The sequence below is a fragment of the Nyctereutes procyonoides genome, unplaced genomic scaffold, assembly GCF_905146905.1.
Source record: "Nyctereutes procyonoides isolate TBG_1078 unplaced genomic scaffold, NYPRO_anot_genome, whole genome shotgun sequence".
Taxonomy (NCBI): Eukaryota; Metazoa; Chordata; class Mammalia; order Carnivora; family Canidae; genus Nyctereutes; species Nyctereutes procyonoides.
In genome coordinates, this window is record NW_026575117.1 from 2,420,787 (window position 1) to 2,442,916 (window position 22,130).

At 42.6% G+C, this 22,130-nt stretch overlaps 1 protein-coding gene and 1 pseudogene across 1 annotated transcript; one reads left to right on the forward strand and one right to left on the reverse strand.

The window, feature by feature from the left end:
• Positions 1-238: 238 nt before the first annotated feature.
• CD48 (CD48 molecule) lies at positions 239-16,383 on the reverse strand. Its single transcript, XM_055334178.1, has 4 exons — positions 16,218-16,383; positions 5,958-6,254; positions 2,341-2,607; positions 239-616 (listed from the first exon to the last, which is right to left on the reverse strand). Exons 1-4 carry the CDS (start codon positions 16,297-16,299, stop codon positions 537-539), a joined length of 726 nt encoding a protein of 241 aa, XP_055190153.1. The 5' UTR covers positions 16,300-16,383; the 3' UTR covers positions 239-536.
• Positions 4,766-4,866, forward strand: LOC129515448 (U6 spliceosomal RNA; annotated as a pseudogene).
• Positions 16,384-22,130: the final 5,747 nt, after the last annotated feature.

The following is a 22,130-nucleotide window of genomic DNA, read 5'->3' on the forward strand; positions in this document are numbered from 1 at the left end:
TTTTGTTTTGTTTATTTATTTATTTATTCATGAGAGACACACAGAGAGAGGCAGAGACCCAGGCAGAGGGAGAAATGGGTTCCCCGAGGGGAGCCCGATGTGGGACTCGATCCCAGGACCCCGGGATCACACCCTGAGCCAAAGGCAGGCGCTCAACCCCTGAGCCACCTAGGCACCCTGGCTCTTTGCATCTTGATTGTCCAGGCCAATGGAGCAGACATTGTCTGACAGTTTGACGTTGAGGGTCATATCAAATATTTATTCAAACGAGAAAATGTTGCATAATGTGATCACAACTTTTGGTGGGAGGGATGCATGTGTATCTGTGTATGTGTGCTGGAAAACAAGTAGGGGATGTGAAATAAAACATTAGCTGTACTTTTTAAAGAGTTGATTTGAAAATCCTGGCAGATGCAACAGCACACTTTCTGCCATCCCACGTAGTCAGAGCACCTGCGTTGGTTCACAGCATGGTTACCGATGAAGGCAAGACCCGATCATCTTAAAGTTCCACTCTGGAGTTAGCAGAGCTCATCTCAGGTCCATAGGAGGCCAGGAACAATAGGTACCATGACTATTAGCCATGTTGCAATCCAAGCTACTCCAGAGGATTTGGCTGAAAGAGCAATAAAACTCCAAACACTTAGGTGACTTGACTATAGGAAGGAAAAGGCTACTTCCCCTCTCCATTCTCCACCCCACGTCCCATCTATATCAAGAGAGAAAAAGGGAAGAGGAAGACAGATAGGAAGGGAGGGGAGAGAAGGGGTAAGAACAGAGGAGAGGGAGGACAGGACAGGAGAGGAAGCAGAAAATAAGAACAAAAAGGGAACAGTGATAAAGTGGGGAAGGGAAATTAGGGGCACCTTTCTAGGATACACTGGGTGGCTGGAAAGTGACAAGATTGCTTCAGCCCTCCCAAAAAAAAAGGGCCATGTTACTGTTTTCATCCTCTTTGCAGATGAGCAGTCGCCCTCATTTTATAAAGGACAGGGGACTGTGTCTCTTCTTTTTGCTGGATCTCAGGATGTGGTGTTGATTTGAAGGTGGTGTCATGGTCAGACACCAAACTGTCACATCAGGTCAGTGATGGCAGGAGAGACTAGTCTTCTAGTCTAGTCTGGCATGACCAGTCGGGTGGGAAGAATAAAGACGAGTGTACAGGTTCCATAGTCCGCATGTGGGAGCACAGGTGAAGAAATTAGCACAGGTGGGACAGTGGACGGGTCCAGGAAGACCAGGAAAGAGCAATGTCTCTGGGGCTATGGTCCCTGATGACTGGCATGACGGGGAACTCAAGTAAGCGCTGGCACCACAGGTATGACTTATCCTGGAAGGATATGGATATGTATCCTCAGGGATGTGGTTTCCGGGGTATGGAAAGTACAAGACCCAGAATGCTGGAGTTAGTAATCCAGGTTTATTGAGGGTTCCCCCCCTTGTGTCTGCAGAATTGAAGGAACTGTTCTAATTTAAGTACCATTCATTGAAGACTGGTCAGGCACTGTTCCAGGTAGGGTATCTGTACTGCCTCATTTAGTCCTTAGAACAGCATGAGATGAGGATTACTACTTTGTCTGTTATTTAAGGAAACAACTTGGAGAAGGACATGGACTTGGAGAAGCTAAAGTCACTTGCTTAGCTATTCAGTGTCAGTCCCAGGATTAACCCCAAATACTGGACTCTGAAACCTATGAGCTTACTGCCCAATCCTGATTATCCCACAATAGGACCTGTGTAGGCTTGACAGAGGGCCAGGAGTGATGCTCAGATGAGTGGGTCTTCCCTAGAGAAAGAAGCTGAAACATGAAACCCAGAGTCTGCCTTTCTAAAGAGCAGAGTCCCTACCTTAGGATAAGACCTTCACTCCTGTTCTCTACTCGTTCTTGCTTGTGCTCATCTACTTGGCCTTTCTTTCCTTTGCTGATTTAAGCTTTCTGCTAGAAACTCTTCATGCACCCGCTCAACTGTGTCTGGTCTCCTCTTCCACCTGCGCTTCTTCCCTGCTCAACACTGACAGCTCCGATTGTCCTACAATTACCGAGGCCTCAGATTCTAGGACCATGCACTGTTAGACCAGGGGAGGAGAGCCAGCTGCCCTCCCAGGTGAGGACAATGAGCTCCACAAAAGCCAGGTAAGCTTGCTGAGGGGTGGGAGCAGAGCCAGGGGTAGGACCTGTGTCTCTCAGGTCTCACAGATGCCTTTGGGATCCTCCATCTGGGCAGGAGGCTGAATAGGATCCTCATACCTTTCTTCATTCATTTCATTCAAAAGAAAACTCATTACCCCATTCCTGCACTCCCCACCCCCACGCCCAGCTCCTTGTAAGCATTCCTTACCTAGTTTACACAGTGAGCTGAAGTAGATGGTGTCATTCTTGCTGCTCACAGGATTGCTGGCTTGGCAGGTGTAATAGCTGGAAAAATTTTGTCGGTAAACAGTAATTTCAAGCACAGGACTCTGGAGATCTGTGGGCAAGGGCCCTGAATCCCCATACCAGGTGTAGTTTGCTGATTGGCCTGAGATCTCACATGACAGTTTCAGATGACAGCTATTGTTCACCTCCTGTAACGTCTGAATTTTGATGCCAGGTTTACGTACAGGATCTGAAGATGAGGAAGATGTTGTAAGATGAGACAATGGGTTTATGCATTTATAAGGCACTTCCGCTTTGAACATTTAGCCAACAAAATATCAAGGGAGGTAGGGAGGAGCGCTGAGTGCTGCGGAAAGTTGTGTCATGGAGAAGGCACCCCCACAGGGGGAGCTAGTGAGCAGCTTTGACCTCTGGAGGTTCAGACTGGAAGGGCTGCTCCTTGAGGGTGAAGCTAAAATGGATCCAGGAGGGGGAGCCATACACCCAGAAACAAAATGGGTCTATGCCTATAGGTCAGAAAGAGCTTCAGAGATCTCTTGGGGTCAGACTTGGTATCCCAGTTGTCTGAGCTACCTGAGGCTCCTTCTCCCGAACCTGGCCCACAGTTGGCACCTTGGCCTGTCTGTCCATCCAGAGTTCTTGGGCTCAGATTCAGCCAGAGTCCTGGGGTAAGAAGTATACCCTGCACACGGCAAAGCCCTTTCCTGGAATCTGGAGAAAAACCTCATGTAATCCCCACGTCATCTGTGATGAACAGCATTGTGTCTGTTGACTTTGGTATCTCAGGGTTTAGCACAGTGCGTGCCGGATAGGAATCTGTAAGCATCCGATGAAAGGATGGATGGATGGATGGATGGATGGATGGATGGATGGATGATGGATGATGGATGATGGATGATGGATGGAGAAGTCATGAGAAACAAAGGACAAGTCAGTAGCTTTGGAGTGAGACCAGCCTCAGTCTGGGACATGGCTCTCATGGAGTGACGTTATCAAGATCATTAACCCCTTGAATTTCCTTCTCAGGAGTACACAGACTCTACCTCATAGCCCAATGTTAGTAAGAGAAAATGGCATCGCCCATGGGGAAGTGCTTCTTGCAGGGTGCAAGTGTCATATGCATGTCAGAGCTCACAGGGTCATCACTGCTGTCATCCTGCCACCAGATGGGATGAAACAGAATCCCAGCATCTGCTCCTTCCTTTCCTGGGGCCACTTTACCTGAAACCCTCTGGCGACTTTTCAATCTGGCCGTGAGTAAAACACCTGCAGAATCAGTGCTGCTCTGGTGTCAAGGATTAAATGTGCCAGAGCCTTGACGGGATCAGAGCTGGCCTCTGGCTGCCAGCGTGTGGGGAGGTGAAGGGAGCTCCGCCTCCAGAGCCCTAGACCCGCCTCCTATGTGAAATCCCCTCAGATTACAGGACTTCCCCTGCGTGCTTAGATTGGGCAACTTTTTTCTATTTTCTGCCATTTCCTATGGCCTCACCTCTCTTGCTTCTGTCTTCCACATTTCACACTGTGAGCAGCACACACTCGGTGCTTTATGGATGGGATTCATTGAGCCATCCGGGGTGTCTGGCTCTACGATGCCCCCTCTGAACTATCAGAAATTCAAGGGCAATGCTGAAGAATGAGCTTTCTGCTAATCCCATCCTAAGGGTCTTACTTCAGGAAGGTGTGCTTACATCACACCAGCTTGTGGAATTTCAAATATTCAGAAATGTTACAAGCTAATTGTGAAATCATTAGCGCCTTGGAGCTGGCTGTGATGGGAGTATTTACCAGAAATTGGTAAATGATACAAATTTGGGCTTTTCTTAACACCACCATATGAGACTTTGAATCTTTTCCTTTTCTCAGGAATTTTCAGGCCATGTGACTTGGAGGAAATATGTGAGAAGAGGCCTCCAGCCTTGGAGACATTGAGAGGGTGGGGCCTGATTGTATAAGACACTCTTCATTTCCACTGTTTTAGAGAAGAAAGAGGATTACAGATATATTCTGAGTATTGTCTAGAGATTTTGTATTTGTTTTTTTTGGTAATTATCTGGTAGGAGAAAATTGCATGATAAAAGTATTTGGTTTGGAAAAAACCTCTCATTTTCACTTTTTGATGTTTCACTCCAATTACCTACTTTGATTCTCATAACATCCTAAAAGGAAGTGCTCACTCGTGGCACATATACTAAAAATAGAACAATACAGAGAGGGCAGCCCGGGTGGTTCAGCGGTTTAGCGCCACCTTTGGTCCAGGACCTGACCCTGGAGACCTGGGATCGAGTCCTGTGTCGGGCTCCCTGCATGGAGACTGCTTCTCCCTTTGCCTGTGTCTCTGCCTCCCCCTCTCTCTCTCTCTCTCTCTGTGTGTGTCTCTCATGAATAAATAAATAAACTCTTTAAAAAAAAAAAAGAACGATATAGAGAAGATTAGCATGGCCCCTCTGCGAGGAGGACATCCTAAAAGGAAGATATAATTATCCTCATAATATGGGAGCCCCGCAGCTCTCAGGGAGATACCTGTCTCGGTCTGCCCTGCCTCTCTTCTCTAGTTTTTACCTACCTCAACGCCACAGAGGCGTCCTCAAGAACCACGTTTCTGTGTTTTCACCTGACCCTTTGAGCCATAAATATTTCAGTCAGATACACATACCTGAACCAAGTTGGTTCAATCAGTTTCTGTCTTTAAATTCTGATAATTTAAACCAAGAGTTACAAAAGTCTGGGCTTTCAGAGGTAAGTCATGTAAATGGCAGAGATCCAGAGGCACAGTCCACAGATTCCTGAAGCTAGGGATTCCGGGCTGGCCCTGGTTTTCATTCTTCCTCCTGTTCAACCTTTCCTAACTCTTCTAAGTTCCTTGAATTGCTTCAAAATAGTTTTAGTTCTAGTTTCTTTAATAGACCTCCTCCCCCTCTCTCTTTTTTTTTCCCTAAATTTACATCAAATTGGCTTCTGTTACTTGCCATCAAAAGAACTTACCTAATATGGGCACAAAGATGTTAACGATCTTTCTTCAAAGTCACACAGCAAGTAAGTGAGCTAGTAACCAAGGTTTTTAACCCAGATCTATCTGATCCCAAGTATAATCCTAGTCTTTATTCCACATATACCAGTTAGGCTGGAACTACAAGTGGAAGTTTCTGACCTATCCATTCTGAAAGGTAGGAAAAAAAAAAAAAAACTTCCTTTAACAGCTCCTGCCCTCTGTCTCTTGTCACTTTTTTCCTTAAATCTGATGAAGTCTGGGTTCATGTATATTATTAAGATGAGCACAGAACTGAGCTCACAGGGTTGATCAGAGGAAAGCATGAAGAGAATAGAGAGGAAGTCATTTCTATGGTTTTTCCCCTCTCTTCACATCTGAGACTCACTAAGGTCAGAAGACGTAAAGGTCCCAAGGCTATCAATTTGGGCTCTGCTGGCCCAGGCTCACTCCCCAGAGGAACTGGCTCCAGGAGAAATGAATTAAGCCTGTCCTTAGATTTCTCTTTCTTCCTCCCAGAGAAAGCCTCCATGAGACCTAGGAAACCTCCCAGTGGTCCATCCGGGGCCCTGAGTGGGCCTCTCCAAACTCACCAAGTACCTCCAGTGAGATAGTCCAGTCCTCCTCTTTTCCAGAGTCCTTCAGCACCCTCAGGATGTAGGTGCTGCTGTCCTCTTTCCGGACCTTGTAGATGCATAGTGCATACCTTTCATCAAGACTAGCTCTGTTCTTAAACTTAGAATTGAAGAAGTTAGTCCTGTTGGACTCCCATTCTACAATCTTCTGGTTGGCGGTGTAAAACCAGGTGACCCTGGAGAGAGCAGGCAAATTGGAGATGTGTAGGCTCACGTTGCTGCCGGAGACGGCGATCATCTGACGTTGTGAATGACCTGCCAATGAGAGTGAGAGCCATCTTGGAGAAGGGAGAATGGCCCAGCAGCGGAGGCCTGAGCTGGTGGGACAGGGGAGAGAGAAAGGGTTTCTGCTTAGAAGCAGTAAGTACAGTCTTCACCAGAGGCCTGGCCCTTGATCGGAAATTCAGTAAACGTTGGAGCTTGAAGCGTGGGCATGGGGGTAGGGCACAGTGCTGCTTCCATGTCAATTAATAGAAGTAGTGACAACAGACAGCCCAGATCAGTGTTCTTCCACCTTGGCACTATTGACATTTTAGGCTAGATAATTCCCTGTTGTAGGAATTGTCCACGTGCATTGAAGGATGTTCAGCAGCATTCCTGGCCTCTGCCCACTAGGTATCAATAGCACATCTCCAGACATGACAATCAAAATGTCTCCAGATATTGCCAAACGTCCCACCCCCATTCAGGCTGAGAACTACTGGCCCAAGTCATCCTTGGCAGACTCTCCAACATATGCCCAGGAAGATAGCACAACCCACAGTGAACCACTCCTTTGTGCACATCTTACGCATGCCTGTATCTTAGGAATCATGTTACACTGAAGTGATCTGTTTAATGTCTACTACCTTCTTCTGCCACCAGACTATAAACTTGAAATGACTCCTGGGAATCTAATTCATTTTCCATTATACTGTGATGGTTAAGAGCATGGGTTCTGGAATCAGACTGCCTCAGTTCAAATCCTGGCTCTACCACTTGCTAGCTATGTCAACTTGAACATGTTACCTAATGGCTCTGTCTTTGTTTTGGTAACTATCTCTTAGAGTTTGTGACGGTTACGTCTATGGGTCAATTTGACTGGGCTAAGCGATGCCCAGACAGCTGTAAAACATTATTTCTGGATGTGTCTATGAGGGTGTTTCTGGAAGAGATTCACATCTGAATTGTAAACTGAGTAAAGATGATCACCCTTACCAATGTGGTGGGCACCATAATCCAATGGGGGCCCAAAAAAAACAAAAGAGCAGATGAAGAGCAAATTTGCTCTTTGCTTGAGCTGAGATATCTATCTTCTCCTACCCTTGGACATTCGTGCTCCTGGTTCTTGGACTTGGACAACGACTTACACCATTGGGCCCCCTGGTTCTTAGTCTTGCAGATTTGGACTGAAACTCCACCACTGTCTTCTCTGTGCCACCAGCTTGTAGATGGCAGATTGTGAGACTTCTCCATACAGAGAAATACCTTGTATGGGTTATGCTTCAATAATAGCATGAGACAATTCCTCACAATAAACCTCTTTCTATACATTTATATATAGTCTATTTGCCCTGGTTCTCTGAAGAACTCTAATACAGAGTTATATTAATAAAATGCTTAGAATATAACTTAGTACAAATAGTCAATCAATACAAATAAAGTGCTTAGAATAATACTTGGAAGATTAGTAAGTATTCAATGTCATGTATTGTTTTATTATTATTATTACCGACATTATCCATACACCTAGTACTATGCCTAAGTTATTAAGATGTTTAACAATTGGCTGTTGAACTTATTTTATTAGACCAAAACAGTGGCAAAATAAGGACTAGACTAATGATATATTTTTTAGAAATGGATGTCTATACGAGAATCTGAAAGATTGAAGAATATGAAAGAAAGAGCCTAAAATCCAAAAAATTGTAGCAGCTCCTGAATCAGCTTTCATTTAAATTTAATGGTCTAAAAATAAAGGATGTCAGTATGCACAAGGTATAGCACAAAACCATGTCACTGGTCTAGGACATGTGGTGATGAGAAAGAGATCCCAGCACCTCTACCAGGACAGAGAACCTCCCTAAAACTTCCTTGGGGAGGGAGAAAGAAGGATGCATCCAATGAGAAAGAGTGAAGGATACAGAGCACACAGACTCCAGTTATGATCCAGGCCCAGTTGTACCTTGCACCCTTTCTCCTTGAGAGAATGGAATCTGCTTTACAAGGACAAAGAGATATGTTTGTCAAGGGTGTCCTCAACATGCTCAAGTGAACTTCAGAATTTAGTGTGAGGGGCAGGGAGAAACTATGCAGACACACAGTCACTGATTTTGTGAGTTTCTCAAAGGCAAAGACAATGTCTTGCTCAATTTTGAATCCCTACAATACTCGGTTGACATTTAGTATTAAGTAGACAACGAATGAATGGATGACAGTGACAAAATGTATACATTAGTGCTCCCAGTCTTTTTCTTCTCATGACCTCCTGCTAGTCAAAAATATTTTTCATATTTTTACTTTCCACTCAGCTTCTCCCTCTCTCTTGTTTCTTAAGATCAGTTTGAACTGATGAGGCAGTAAGGAAAAGAGTAGATAAGAAAACACCAAGACCACTCATGCTGGTTTAGGAAATAGGGGTGCTAGCACATTGGGGCTCAAAAGAGTAAGACTGGGGCAGTCCTGATAGCCCAGCGGTTTAGCGCCACCTTCAGCCCAGGGTGTGATCCGGGAGATCCGGAATTGAGTCCCATGTCAGCCTACCTGCATGGAGCCTGCTTCTCCCTCTGCCTGTGTCTCTGCCTCTCTGTCTCTCTGTCTCTCTGTGTGTGTGTGTGTGTGTGTGTGTGTGTCTGTCATGAATAAATAAATAAAATCTTTTAAAAAAAGAGTAAGACTGTTCAGGCAGTAGATGGATGAGATGGTTTGAGAAGACTGAAGAGGACAAGAAAGTTGGGTGTAGGAAGTGTTGCTGTAGTTTACAAATTAGATTTCCTTTAACATCTTTTGAGAGACGATAAGTAGAAATTTGAGTTGAGTTACTGTTTAATTACCTATGACCAATGAACTGTGTTTCTTCAATATGAAAATGTGCCCAAACCTGGCCAGCAGAGCCCTGTTTTATGGCTGGATCTTGATAATAATAAATGAATGAAAGATGACTATTATGACAAAGAAAGCAGAGAGTCAGAGTCAGTAGAAAAGATGCTCAGGAAATCTTAAAAAAAAAAAAAAATACCACAAAACAAAATCACCAAAACCCAAACCCAACAACATAAAAGTATGTTGAATATGGTATCGAAATTTTTAGATATCAAAAGTCAATGCAAAACAGCTAAAAGAAACCTTGAAATATAAATCCAGCAGCCTCAAATGGGCCAAGATCATGCTTGAAAACAGAAAATGGAAGAGTGAATTTTATTTTGAAATATTTAATGAAAGGGTGACCTGGAAAAGCAACATAAATCTGAATATAGAAGCAGTAGAAAGAACGCTTGGTTGACCGTTTAAAGAGGGATAAAAGATATTCTAGTCTTCTGAAAGAATTCTATAATTCATTCACAAATTAAAGAGAAATATGGCTTAATTTTGCTAATATAGATTGCAAAGTTAATGCGGAAACGAAGTAATACAATTTGGGGTATCAAGATGGTGGTTTTGTCGGCTAATTGTCTACTAAATTCAGATAAATTGATATCTTTCTTATCTACAGTATATTTATGTATTATTTCCATTTTTAAAGTAAATTGACAAAATCTTGATTTGCCTTCCTAACAATTGCATACATTAGAAGGCAGGGGAAGTAAGTGTAAAGAAAGTTAATTCTAACAGGAAGAAGTATCTGGTTATGTGTCTGGATGCATAGAAAAAACTATGCTTATGTGCTGTTTACAATAGAAAACGAAGCAGCTGTGTCTAGCCCTGTTTCTTGTCTGTAGAAAAGCAAAATTAGAGTGGGGCAGAGCCAGATCAAAGAAAGTGATTGTTTCATACCAAAGAATCTACCCACGAAAGTGAAAGAGGTCCTAAAGGGGAGAGGTTGTCATCACTCTAAAATCAGGTCACATGGTTTCTAGTATAACTATTAAGGAAGGAAAGACGTTTTAAAGATACTAATATTAGTTTTTTTAAAATATTAGTTTTAAAGATACGAATACGGAGTTACCAAGAGTTCGCTGATGAAATCAACTATCTAACCTTACAATCTTTTAAGTAAGTAATATTTAAAACTAAAGTATGATTGACATACAACATTATATTAGTTTCAAGTGTACGCCATAATAACACGACATTTGTATACGTTGTAAAATGATCACAAGAAGTCTAGTTTGATGACTTTCTGCAGTGTTATGCTTAGATTCCCTTCTCACTATCTCTTGTGGATCTGTTAGAGATTTTTGTTTGTCATGAGGCTCACACGTAACAGGCTATATATAGAACAGTCTACTTTAAGTGGATAGGAAGTTCAGTTCGATTGCATTCTGAGATGCTGCATTTTTACTCCCTTTACCATATATTATGTTTGTGATGTCACATTTTGCATCTTTTTATTTTGTGCATCCAGTAACTAATTATCGCAGTTACAGTTATTTTTACTACTTTTCTCTTTTAACCTTCATACTAACTTTCTAAATGATTATTCTGCTTCCTTTACTATATGTATTTACCTTTACCAGTGACACTTTTGCGCTCAACCATTGAACCATCCAGGTGCTCCTATCTTTGCTTTTTAAAATTCTTTTATCTTTTTGCTGCCCTGCTTATATTAGTGTCATTGACCTGTCTTCCAGCTCACCAATTATTTCTTCCACATCATCTAGTCTGCTATTGAACTCTTCTGGCACATTTTGCAGTTCAATTGTCACATTCCTCAGCTCTGTGACTTCTGTGTTTGGTACTTTCTTATATTTTCTCTTTGTTGAAGTTCTTACTGTGTTCATCCATTCTTTTCCTGAATTCAGTGAGTATCTTTATGACCATTCTTTGAACTCTTTATTAGGGATGCCTGGGTAGCTCAGGGGTTGAGTGTCTGCCTTTGGCTCAGGGCATGATCCTGGGATTGAGTCCTGCATTAGGGTTCTCGTGGGGAGCCTGCTTCTCCTCTGTGTATGCCTCTGCCTCTATCTGTGTATCTCTCATGAATAAATAAATAAAATCTCTCTAAAAAAAAGAACTCTTTATCAGATTACTTATCTCCATTTTATTAAGGTTCTTTTTTCTGGGATTTTGTCTTATTCATTCATTTAGAATATATTCTTGCTTTTCCTCATTTGGTTGACTCTCTTTGTTTATTTCTCTGTGTCAGGCAAAACAACTACCTCTCCCAATATTGAAGGGGTGGGCCTATGTAGGTGATGAATCTTATTATTTACCCCTGCCCTAGTTCTTGGTTGTCTCTTGCTCTCTCTCTAATTACTTCTGACCCACAGAGCCCAGAAACACAATCCCCCCGCCCAACCACCAGAAAGGATGTTCAAGGGGCATCCCTTGTGTGAGCTGAGTGTACCTGCTAGTTTGGAGGGACTATGGGAGGTGGGAAGGAGCAGGACAGTAGGAAGCAGCATGAAAGGGTAGAGCTGCATCAGCAGCACAACAAATCAGGTACTAGCAGGTTAGACTGAGTGCAAAAATGGTGCCCACCATCACTAGCAGGCTAGAGATAGAATGTAAAAAATGACAGCCACCAGCACCTCCATTCCTGGATAGAATCCCAACAGGCTTTTGTCCCTATAGCAGACCCTTTAAGATCATCAAATTATTCTCCTTCACATTTGACATAGGCTCTTTTCAAGCTGTGCTTTTGTGCTGGGTTGCAAAATGAGTGAATCTGCTTGTGAGCCCTTGAAGAATGGAATCTTCATTCCCTACAGCCCTATGGTTCTCCTGGATATAAGCTCCATTGGTTTTCAAAGCTAGATATTTAGGGGAGGCCTTGTCTCTCCAAGGCAGGTTCCAAGGGTTAAGGTGCCTGATATAGAGCAAAAAGCCCTTGTTCCTCAGGGAGGAGTTCTATATTTGTGAGAACCCTTCCCCATGGTGGGTTGCCATGCCAAATGTGGAATTTGGGTGAGACTGCTTCTCTGCCTCTCCTAACCACCTTGATACAGCCTTTTTATCTTTTGTTGTAGAATAGCTGTCCAGCTAATTCTCAGGTTCTTTTCAGACAGAATTGTTCTATATATAGCCATAGATTTGTGTCCATGGGAGGAGATGAGTTCAAGATATTCTTATGCCACCATCGTGAACTGCCTCCTATCTTAAGGAAGTAATTTGACAATAGATATCAGGACCCCAGATTTTTGTCATGGGTGGCAAGAAGAATAGAGTACTATTTCCTGAGATGGGAAGACTAATGATTTTACTTGGCCAGATTGTAATGGGTCAAGAATTCAATGGAAGGTGAGAAAGGAGAAAACAAAAGTAAGCTAGTCTAAGACATTTCAGTGTGAATGGGAAAGAAATTGGTAGGGCATTGTGTAGAGGGACATGACAGGTAAAAAAAGAGAGAGAGAGAGAGGTTTCTGGTTTTATCTTTTAGTTTTATTTAAGAAGGAAAAAGACAGCTATGATAAGTCAAGGGAAAGTACCAGTAGAGAATGAGACAAGGAAGAAAAAGAAGGTGATCAACGGCTCTGGACTGGAGGGAGCTCAGAGCAGAGTTAATGGCCCAGGTCTTGCCTGGAAGGGGAGATACGTCATGCTCTGAGGGAAAAGGGAGGGTGGAAAAGACACCTGGGGATATAGAGAAGTTTATAGTTTAGAGGTGGTAGGCAACAAATTGAGAGGAATTCTGCCTAATGATCTCTAGTCCCCATTTTTTCAGTGAAGTAGGAGGCAAATCCTTTGCTGAGATCCCAGCTTGACTGAAACAATGATTCACAACTTCCTCACTCCTTCCCTTTTTCCTTTCCTCCATCTATCCATTCATACACACACACACACACACACACACACACATATGTACATCAATGTATTCATTTATTCACTCTTCTAATAGATGTAGAGTAAGCACTTACTATGGACTAGGGTCTTTGGTAGGCATCATACATACAGTGAAAGAGATAGAGACACTTGGGTGGCTCAGTGGTTGGGTACCTGCCTTTGGCTCAGGTCGTGATCCTGGGGTCCTGGGATCAAGTCCTGCATCAGGCTCCCTGTGGGGAGCCTGCTTCTCCCTCTGCCTATGTCTCTACCTCTCTTTGTGTGTCTCTCATGAATAAATAAATAAAATCTTTAACAACAACAACAACAAAAAGAGTGAAAGAGATATATCTCCTTATCTTAGAGAGAACTTCCATTCTAGTGGATACAAGCAGATGATTCCACTATTGGTAATAAGTGTTGGGATAAGGAAAATATGGAATACTAAGGGAGCACGTCACTTGAATTTAGGGGTCAGGAGTGGCTTCCATAGAAACTGTGAGTAGAAATTAGTATAAGTAGAAATTATCCAGGGAAAGAGGAGGACTGGGAGTAATCAGTGTTCCAACTAGGGGAGAATAAAAGTATCAAGTGCTCAGAGACCACAGAAGCAAGATCCATTTAAGGAAAGAGAAGTATCTCAGGTGATTAGAGCATCAACCAGGGGAAAATAGGAAGTGACCACATTATCCAGTGCAAGCTTATGCTCACTGTCTGCTGTAACTCTTGCTCACCACGGTCACCACTGAAGAGTTTTCAAAAGAAGATAAACAGATAACCATTTTAGAAAATGTATACCAACAGCAGTATGGTAAATACTAGACAGAAGAATGGAGTAAAAATTTAAAAAAAAAGAGCTTTTAAGCAGGAGAGGAAAGTATTGTGGTAATTGATGGGAGAAAATAATGTCTTGGTTTAGAATAGGTGGTTTGATCTGGCAGGAAAGGTTGGTGGAATTAGATATATTTAAGAGACTTTTTGAAGGTATAATTAATAGAACTTACTCATTGAACATGATAGTCAAGGAAAAGAAAGGAAGTGAGGATGGCTTCCAGAATTCTGGCTTCAGTAATTGGACAAAGAGATGTCAAGTACTGAGAAAGGAAACAGAGAGAAACAGTAAACTACAATAATATTTTTTAAAGTCTGCATATTTTTTGACACTCATTCCATCAAGAGGTGGGTTCTATGTTCCCTCTCTTTGGGGCTGGCCTCCAGGAGCAGGATACAGCAGAAGTATGACTCACAAAGCACGATTAGAAAACACCATGCGGTGTTTGCCCACTTCTCTCAGTATACTCACACCAGAAGTTTCAGCTGCTATGTAATAAGCCCAGACACACAGTTATTGGATATTGCTCATCCTACGCACCAGCCACATGAGTGAAGAAGGCTCAGAGATCACCCCAAGCCCCGCCATGATCTGGTTGCATGCACATGAGATATACCAAGGCGCTGAGCACTATCCACCCCCACATTTGTGCACAAAATAGATGATTCTTATCTAAATCTGCAGAGTTCTGGTGGGTTATTACACAGCAAAAGACAACCAGAACAAAGATAATGAATTAGATTTCGGACATATGTTTGAAGAATGTGTAGATGTTTAAAAAGCTGCTAAAAATTCATGTCTTAAAAAAAATAATACTAAAAAAATAAAAATTCATGTCTGGGGGTAAAGAGGGAGCGTTGGGCTCTAAAGTTTACTTATGTCCTTCCCAGGCTCTCAGCTTCTCAGATTATGTGCATTACATTTGCAAAAACAATTCTACACCCTTTATTTGATTTGACCCAAATAATAACCCCTTGAAGAAATGGGAAGCATATTATTATAATACCCATTATAGAATTGAGAAAGCTGAGGCTCAGAAAGCATTTATGATTTATAGAAAATCCCATGGCCTAGAACTCAGAACAGAGGTCTTCTGCTTCCCAGTACATGCTGCTTCCACTGCACTCTGCCAAGTGCTGTGGGCAGACGGGGAAGATGCCCAGGGGTAGAGGGTACCTGAAATCAGAGAGCTGAGAAACAAGCCTGAAAAGGGATGAAAGAAGAGATTTAAAAATGCTTCTCAAATTTTTCCACAAAAGTACCCCTTACCAGGGAGGAGAGAACTACTAGGTCCCCAGGAAGATCTAGACATAGAGCCCAAAAGAAAGTTCTTTGAAGTCATTCATTCGTATATTTAACAATTATTTCTTGAACCCAGGCTATGTTCCAGGCACTCTGCTAAGTTTAGCACTGTACATGGTTTCTGTCCTCATGTCCTCCCAAGGATACACACAATCAAGCAATGCACCAATCACAATCTGGAGGTCTAAGGGAAGAAGTCACAAAAAAATGAAAGCCTAAAGGAGGGGCAGAAGGAGAGGACCGTGCAGTGAATCCTGGGCAGAAGAAAAAATCTAGCCATAACAGAGAAAGCACCTCCTCTGAGGCAAATAGCAAAGTTAAATGTAAATGGATATGATTAATAGAGGGGAAGTCATAAATTGGGGATAAGATGACCATCTGTAGGCATAATCCATGCATGAAGAGACTTAGACACCAGTCCTGATATATTCTGGTTCTCTTAGTAGCACTATCTTTCCCAAGACTTGGATTAATATTTCCCATCGTGTCTCTAGATTTACACAGTCATCAACCAGATCCAAAGTACTATCACTCTGAGAGGCCTGCAGGTGTGATCAAGAGGCTATGACTGAGCATGACTCTCTCCTCTCCCTAAAAGTTACACTGAATCTTATGATGCTGTGTTAGTTCCCTGTGCTTGTTCATTTTTACTCATTTTTTTTCCTTAGTAGTGAGCATTAAAGCCTCTGACGTGAAAAAGACCTGAGTATTTCTTAAGGGGAATGGTGAGAAAAGCAATAGCTTAACTCCCACTTCTCAGCTGACCTGAAAAGAAAGGAAGTGGAGGGTGAACAGTTGTACACGAGGGGGACCGGAACAGCCATGGCGGAGGAATGATCCTTAACTCTTAACAACTAGATGCTGCGGCCTCCTTTGATATGAGGCACCCCAGGCCTCTACTTAGACCCAGACTACAAAGCATGGAATTAAATCTAAGGAGCCTGCTCCCCCATCTCCCTGAGGTCCTGTTTTTGTCATAACCCCTTGGGAAAAGAGAGAGAGGCTGATTCTCTTAGGGCTCAGGAAGGTTGCCCAGCTCACCACAGCCCTGCTACCAGCATAGAAGTATCTGCTGCCCGGAGACCACACTCCACTTTCAGGACTGAGTCCCACCCTGTATCCCCTTTCCCATCTCACCCGTGCCTTCAGTGCACAATTGCAGGCACACGACTTGCGTAAAGTACCTTGAATGCTGGTTGCCAGGAACAAGTGAAGTAGAAGTAGACGTTCCAGAGCCAGACAGCACTCCCACCTTTGAGAGTTCATGTTACTTCCCAGGAATGCTGGAGACAGGCCAGAATCAGTCTAGAAAGGTTTCAAGACCAGAGCCCCTGAAATCATGGCCCAAAGTTAAAGAACAGCACTAGTTGAACTCTCCACCACTCTGCAACTCATGGGTGGAGTCTGAGACCAAAAACAGGAAGCCTCCATATCTGAGAGCACAAAAAAGTAGTGAAGTGAAATGAACTATTTTGGTTGAATGTGCGGTTGGTTCTGTTTTCTGAAGAGAGGATCTATAGCTTCTGTTGGATTCTCAGAGATGTCAGTGCTCTGAGAAGATTAATGTCAAAAAAAAAAAAAAAAGAAAGAAAAGAAAAGACCAGAAAAGATTAAAGTTCTCAAGTTCTCTGTTAGAGAATATCTGCCTTTGGTTTCCCAGACAAGAGTCACCCTGATTAATCCAGAAGTTAAAATTAGTAGGAATCCACCAAGCCTGCGGGGGATTTCTGATCTCAGTCACCTCAAGTCGTAAGAGAGAGGAATAGGTCATATATAAAAGGCATTCAGAGCACAAAGCCAAGAAATCAGATTTCCCACGTCCTAAGCTCCACCCTTTATGATAAAGTCACTGCTTACACCTTTACATTGGCCCATCTACTAAGCATTAGTAGAAAAAAATAAGATTACTTGGCCCCCCAAAAAATGGATTTCCCAGACTTATAGTCTTTGAAATTTCAGGTCCATCCCTCTTGAATCTAAATGGATTATTTGCCCATCTAAGGCACTTTGGGGACCCATAAGGCAAGCCACAGTCCCTAATACACCATATTTGTAACTATTTTTGAATTGGAGATATTTCTGATTTAACATAGAGGAACCCAGTAAAAACACTGCTCTCCTCAATCTGGGAACTCCTGTGATGGAACTAGTTACCCTTCCCCAAAGGATCACCATGGGGAAACTGAGTCAGCTCAATGCCTTAAATTGCACATGACATCTCATTCACTTGAACACATTGGAGCCCTGGGAGGTGAGCAGGACAGGCATTATTGCCTGCATTTTGTAGCTGAGTCTCAGAATCAGACCGAAGTTTACTCCAACCCACCCCAGCCTTCAGCTCTTCCCCTAATGTGGGCTACAGCAAATCTTTGGACTGGAAGAGGAGCTAAGACAGGAGTAGAATGAGCTAAGTTGAAGTGGGGTTAGCTAGACAAGATTTTAAAGCAAATTATACACAGGATACTGAGGAGAAGGAACAGACAGAGTCACAAGAGCAGAGTAAGAAAAAAGGAAGGAAGTGAAGTAAACTGTGGGTGGGCTTTGCTCATACCCTGATTCCTCCTGGGAGTTTTCAAAAGGGATCCACCCAGTGAAGCGTCTGAGGCTAGCCTGCAGGGGCTAACAGCATCTATTTCCAACCAGAATACGGGCACTACTTTTGCTGGCTGCCTTCTAGTTGGCTCCAGTAAGGGGCAGCACAGCACAGCAGGTGTCTGAGTAGGCTCCTGCTTGGCCACATCCCAAGGAGACTATAAGCGCAGGGCACCTGGGGGCAGGCCTAACATTTAAGATGTGAGCAGAGGGGGATCCCTGGGTGGCGCAGCGGTTTGGCGCCTGCCTTTGGCCCAGGGCGCGATCCTGGAGACCCGGGATCGAATCCCACGTCAGGCTCCCGGTGCATGGAGCTTGCTTCTCCCTCTGCCTGTGTCTCTGCCTCCCTCTCTCTCTCTCTGTGTGTGTGCCTATCATAAATAAATAAATAAATAAATAAATAAATAAATAAATAAATAAATAAAAAGATGTGAGCAGAGGAAAAGGACCCTCAAGAGGAAAATGAGAAGGATCCATCATCAGATAGAGGGGAGTCTAGGAGGAAGTGATGTCTCAAAAAATTGGATTCAGATTAGCAGAAAATGTATCCATCGAGTTTTTTTTCTTTTTTCTTTCCTGTTTTTGTTTTTATTTGCATTTATTGTATGCAGAATTTACTCCCAGGCCATACGTTTTTGTTTCTTCCGTTTCTTTTGGGACATCCTTTTCCTCTGTGCAACTCCCTCTTCTGGTTTAGGAACAATCTGCTCTTTGTCAGTGTCGTCTCAATGTGACAGGAGAGCTCATGTAGGGTTAATCCAACCATGAGCCCTGTAAATTCTACTCCACATCTTGGGAGTTTTATTCACCTGGATGTGCTCAATGACCAGAGAATCTACATCTAAACCCTTAAATTCAGCATTATTTTCTGCATTTTTAAGCATGCATTTTTAAGCTGAGTAAAAACTCAGCACCCTTTTTGGGCCACTGACCCTGTGTCCAGCCCCACTGTTTGGCCTGGGCACACCTACCAACTCCACCATCGTAGCAACAGAGTGGCACACATAGCTTCCACAAAGTGACATCCTTCATATACTTGGTGGCTTTTCAGATATGCATACCTTTGACAGCCTGGGCAGTTTCATGTGTGTTCTTAAACTGAACATGAAGATTTGAACCACTTGATTTGTGTGATTTTATAGGGCTTTCTGGGTCAAGTGAATAACATTTTCAGAGATCACCTCAGGCTGCTTATAGGAAGAGTTATCCATTGCATTTAATAATTGTGGGTCACTATTAACCTTACTCTTCTTTTTTTTTAAGTTTTATTTTTTTATTTATTTGAGAGAGATAGAGTGAACACACAGAGAGAGAGGGAGAAGCAGATTCCCCGCTGAGCAGGGAGCCCAATGCAGTGCTCAATCCCAGACACCATGACCATGACCCTAGCCAGAGGCAGATGCTTAACCAATGAGCCACCCAGGCTCCCCTCTACTGACCTTAAACTTGCTGAGAGCCACTTTAGTGGAAGCAGAGGCCAGAGTCTCCTATCCACTTCTCCTTTCTCCTCTTTACATATATCTATTATGTATTTCTTGAGCTCTACATCATTTCTCAGGATGTAGAAATGAAAGTTACACTCTTACCTGCTCTTACACAGGCCACAGTCTTGTGTTAAAATGTGGTTGCGAAAGGGAGAATTATGGGGCCACACAGAAGGACCACCTAACACAAACTGTATGGTCAAGGGAGTCTGCTGGGTGACAGTGGACAGGACCACCTAACACAAACTGTATGGTCAAGGGAGTCTCCTGGGTGACAGGAGGAGTATGACTCCTTGGAAGAGTAAGGGAAGCATGTTACACAAGGAAGATGAACATCATAACATCTGAGAAGCCAGAGAACTTGGCTAGTCCAGGAAACAGGATATTTTGTATGGCTGAAATAAAAGGAAAGGAAAAGAAACCAGGTCCAGTACCAAAGCTTTGGTGTGTAAATATTAGGAGTTTGGATTTCAGCCCGACCCTTTCAATGGGAGGTGAGTAAAGGATTTTGAGCAGATGGGTGATATGCTTTATTCCACAGGTTAGGGAGAAAGCTGATGAAGAGGAGGATGAGGCTGGAAGCAAGGAGATATTACAAGAATCCAGCCACACAATAATGAAGATCTCAGCAGCAGCCATGGTGGAGAGGTGATGAAAATACATCAGAATCAGCAGAACTTGATACCTGGTTTTGTATGGAGGAGATGGGAACAGGAAAAGGAAAAGCCTGCCTGCTGGCTTGGGTGACCAAATCAATGGGTTGGGCGGGGGGGGGGGGTGCGGGTGGCAGGCACGAGGGATAAACTCAGTTTGGAATATGTTCAGATTAAGATGTCTGAAACAGACTTGAATATGTGGATCTGAGGCTCAAGAGAGAGACCTGAGCTACATATCAGAAATTGTGGTTGAAGTCATACCATGTACAGGAAGGATCTCTCTTGGGAAGAATATGTAAAGCTAAAAAGGGCTTGAGGAGGAAATCCCCCATGTCTTAAGCCACCCAGGCTACCAAAAAATACCAAAGACTGAGAGGCCTTCCTCTCACATGCTAGAGGCTGGGAAGTCCAAGATCAAGGCACCAGCAGATTGAGTAACTGGTGATAGTTCATTGATGGCCCTCTTCTCACTGCATCTCTGGTGGAAGGAAGAAGAGAGCTCTGTGGGGCCTCTTGAAAAAGATACTAATCCCATTCATGATACTCTCATGACCCAGTCATCTTCCAAAAGCCCCAGCTCGAAATACCATCACATTAGGGATTAGGTTTCAACATGTGAATTTGGCAGGAGTGGGGACGGACAGAACAACAGGAGACTCAAACCTTCATTCAATAGCACCCTGATAATACCAACATCTAAGGAATAGTAAAGGAAGAAGCACTTACAAAGATTTGCCAGAAAACTGGGAAGAAAATCAGAGCACTGAAAAGGAACTTAATAGGAAATGAAAAAATTCAAAGAATTGAGATATTCACAATATCAAATGCTGCAGAAATGAAATGGAATACAGTTACAGAGACTTGTCTATTACAAAGTAAACAAATGGGTAAATTACAGAAGGAGAATAAGAAAATGCTCAATACACATGAAAAATGTACATTCATTCTAGGAATTAGGGAAATGGAAATCAAGCAAATAATGATAATATTGCCTATTAAGTTAAAAAAATAATTTGTTAGATTCCAGTGATGAAAAAATTAGAGGAAACCAGACACATATGCTGTTTATGGGAATATAGATTGTGCAGTTATTTAGGGGGGAAATTGGTATTTCCTGTCAAAATTTTAACTATATAATACCCTTCATACTTTGTTCTACTTGTAATAATCTATATACAGACACACTGGCACAACTGCACAAGGATAAATGAAACATAAAATGAGGGACGCCTGGGTGGCTCAGCGGTTTAGCTCCTGCCTTCGGCCCAGGGCATGATCCTGGAGACCTGGGATCAAGTCCCACATCAGGCTCCCTGCATGGAGCCTGCTTCTCCCTCTGCCTGTGTCTCTGCCTCTGTCTCTCTCCTGTGTCTCATGAATAGATAAAATCTTTAAAAAAATAATAAAATGATGTTCATTACAACATAATTTATAATGAAAGAAGTTGGAAATAACTTACAAATACCAACCAATAGGAAGCTGGATGAAAAATTATGGTATAAATACATTCAGGAGAAAATATGGAGCCATAATATAGAATGAGACAGAACTGAATGTATCAATCTAGAAGGATTATCTATGATATATTGTTGAAGAAAAAAGCCTATGAAAGACTCCTATTTTTGCTAAAATCTGTGCATGTGGAGGGAGTTATGTATAATATAGTTTATAATGAATACCAAAAAATTGGAAATAATTTTCAGAAAACTGGAAACTAGGGTCCAACTCTAGTTGGGGGTGGGGAGGGAAATTTGAATAAAGCCTTTACTCCTTATTATGTTTTTTTTTATAATAAACATTCTTATTCTGAGTTCCTATTCTTATCTGTTACTACATATTCCAAAGGAATAAAGTCTCCATTGGATTTAATAAATCATCATTTTCAAATGAATCATGGGAGGAAATCTCAGTTCGCACTGAGTAGAAAAACAAATGAAAAGTGAAGAAGTGAGTACATGAAATCCAAACAACATTTTTTATTTTAATTTTTAAAATTTTCTTCTAGATTTTTATGTGTTTTTTTCAAAGTTTTGTTTAACGTCTTGTTCACTAACATTTAGTGAAATATTGGCTTCAGGAGTAGAATATAGTGATTCATTACTTACATACAATACCCAGTGCTCATCCTAACAGGTGCCCTCTTCATTTTTATTTTTTTATTTAAAAAATAAAATAACTATTTATTTATTTATTCATGAGAGACACAGAGAGAGGCAGAGACACAGGCAGAGGGAGAAGCAGGCTCCCTGCAGCAGCCCGATGTTGGACTCGATCCTGGAACTCCAGAATCACCGCCCTGAATCGAAGGCAGGAGCTCAACCTCTGAGCCACCCAGGCATCGCACAGTTGCCCCCTTTAATCCCCA

Excerpts from the sequence above, each read along its gene's own strand:
- CD48 (XM_055334178.1), bottom strand. The coding sequence starts at position 16,299 with ATGAACTCTCAAAGGTGGGAGTGCTGTCTGGCTCTGGAACGTCTACTT. Across the intron at positions 2,608-5,957 it reads TATCTCACTGGAGGTACTTG|ATCCTGTACGTAAACCTGGC; the intron begins GTGAGTTTGGAG and ends CCTCATCTTCAG. Across the intron at positions 617-2,340 it reads CAGCTCACTGTGTAAACTAG|CCAAATCCTCTGGAGTAGCT; the intron begins GTAAGGAATGCT and ends TTGCTCTTTCAG.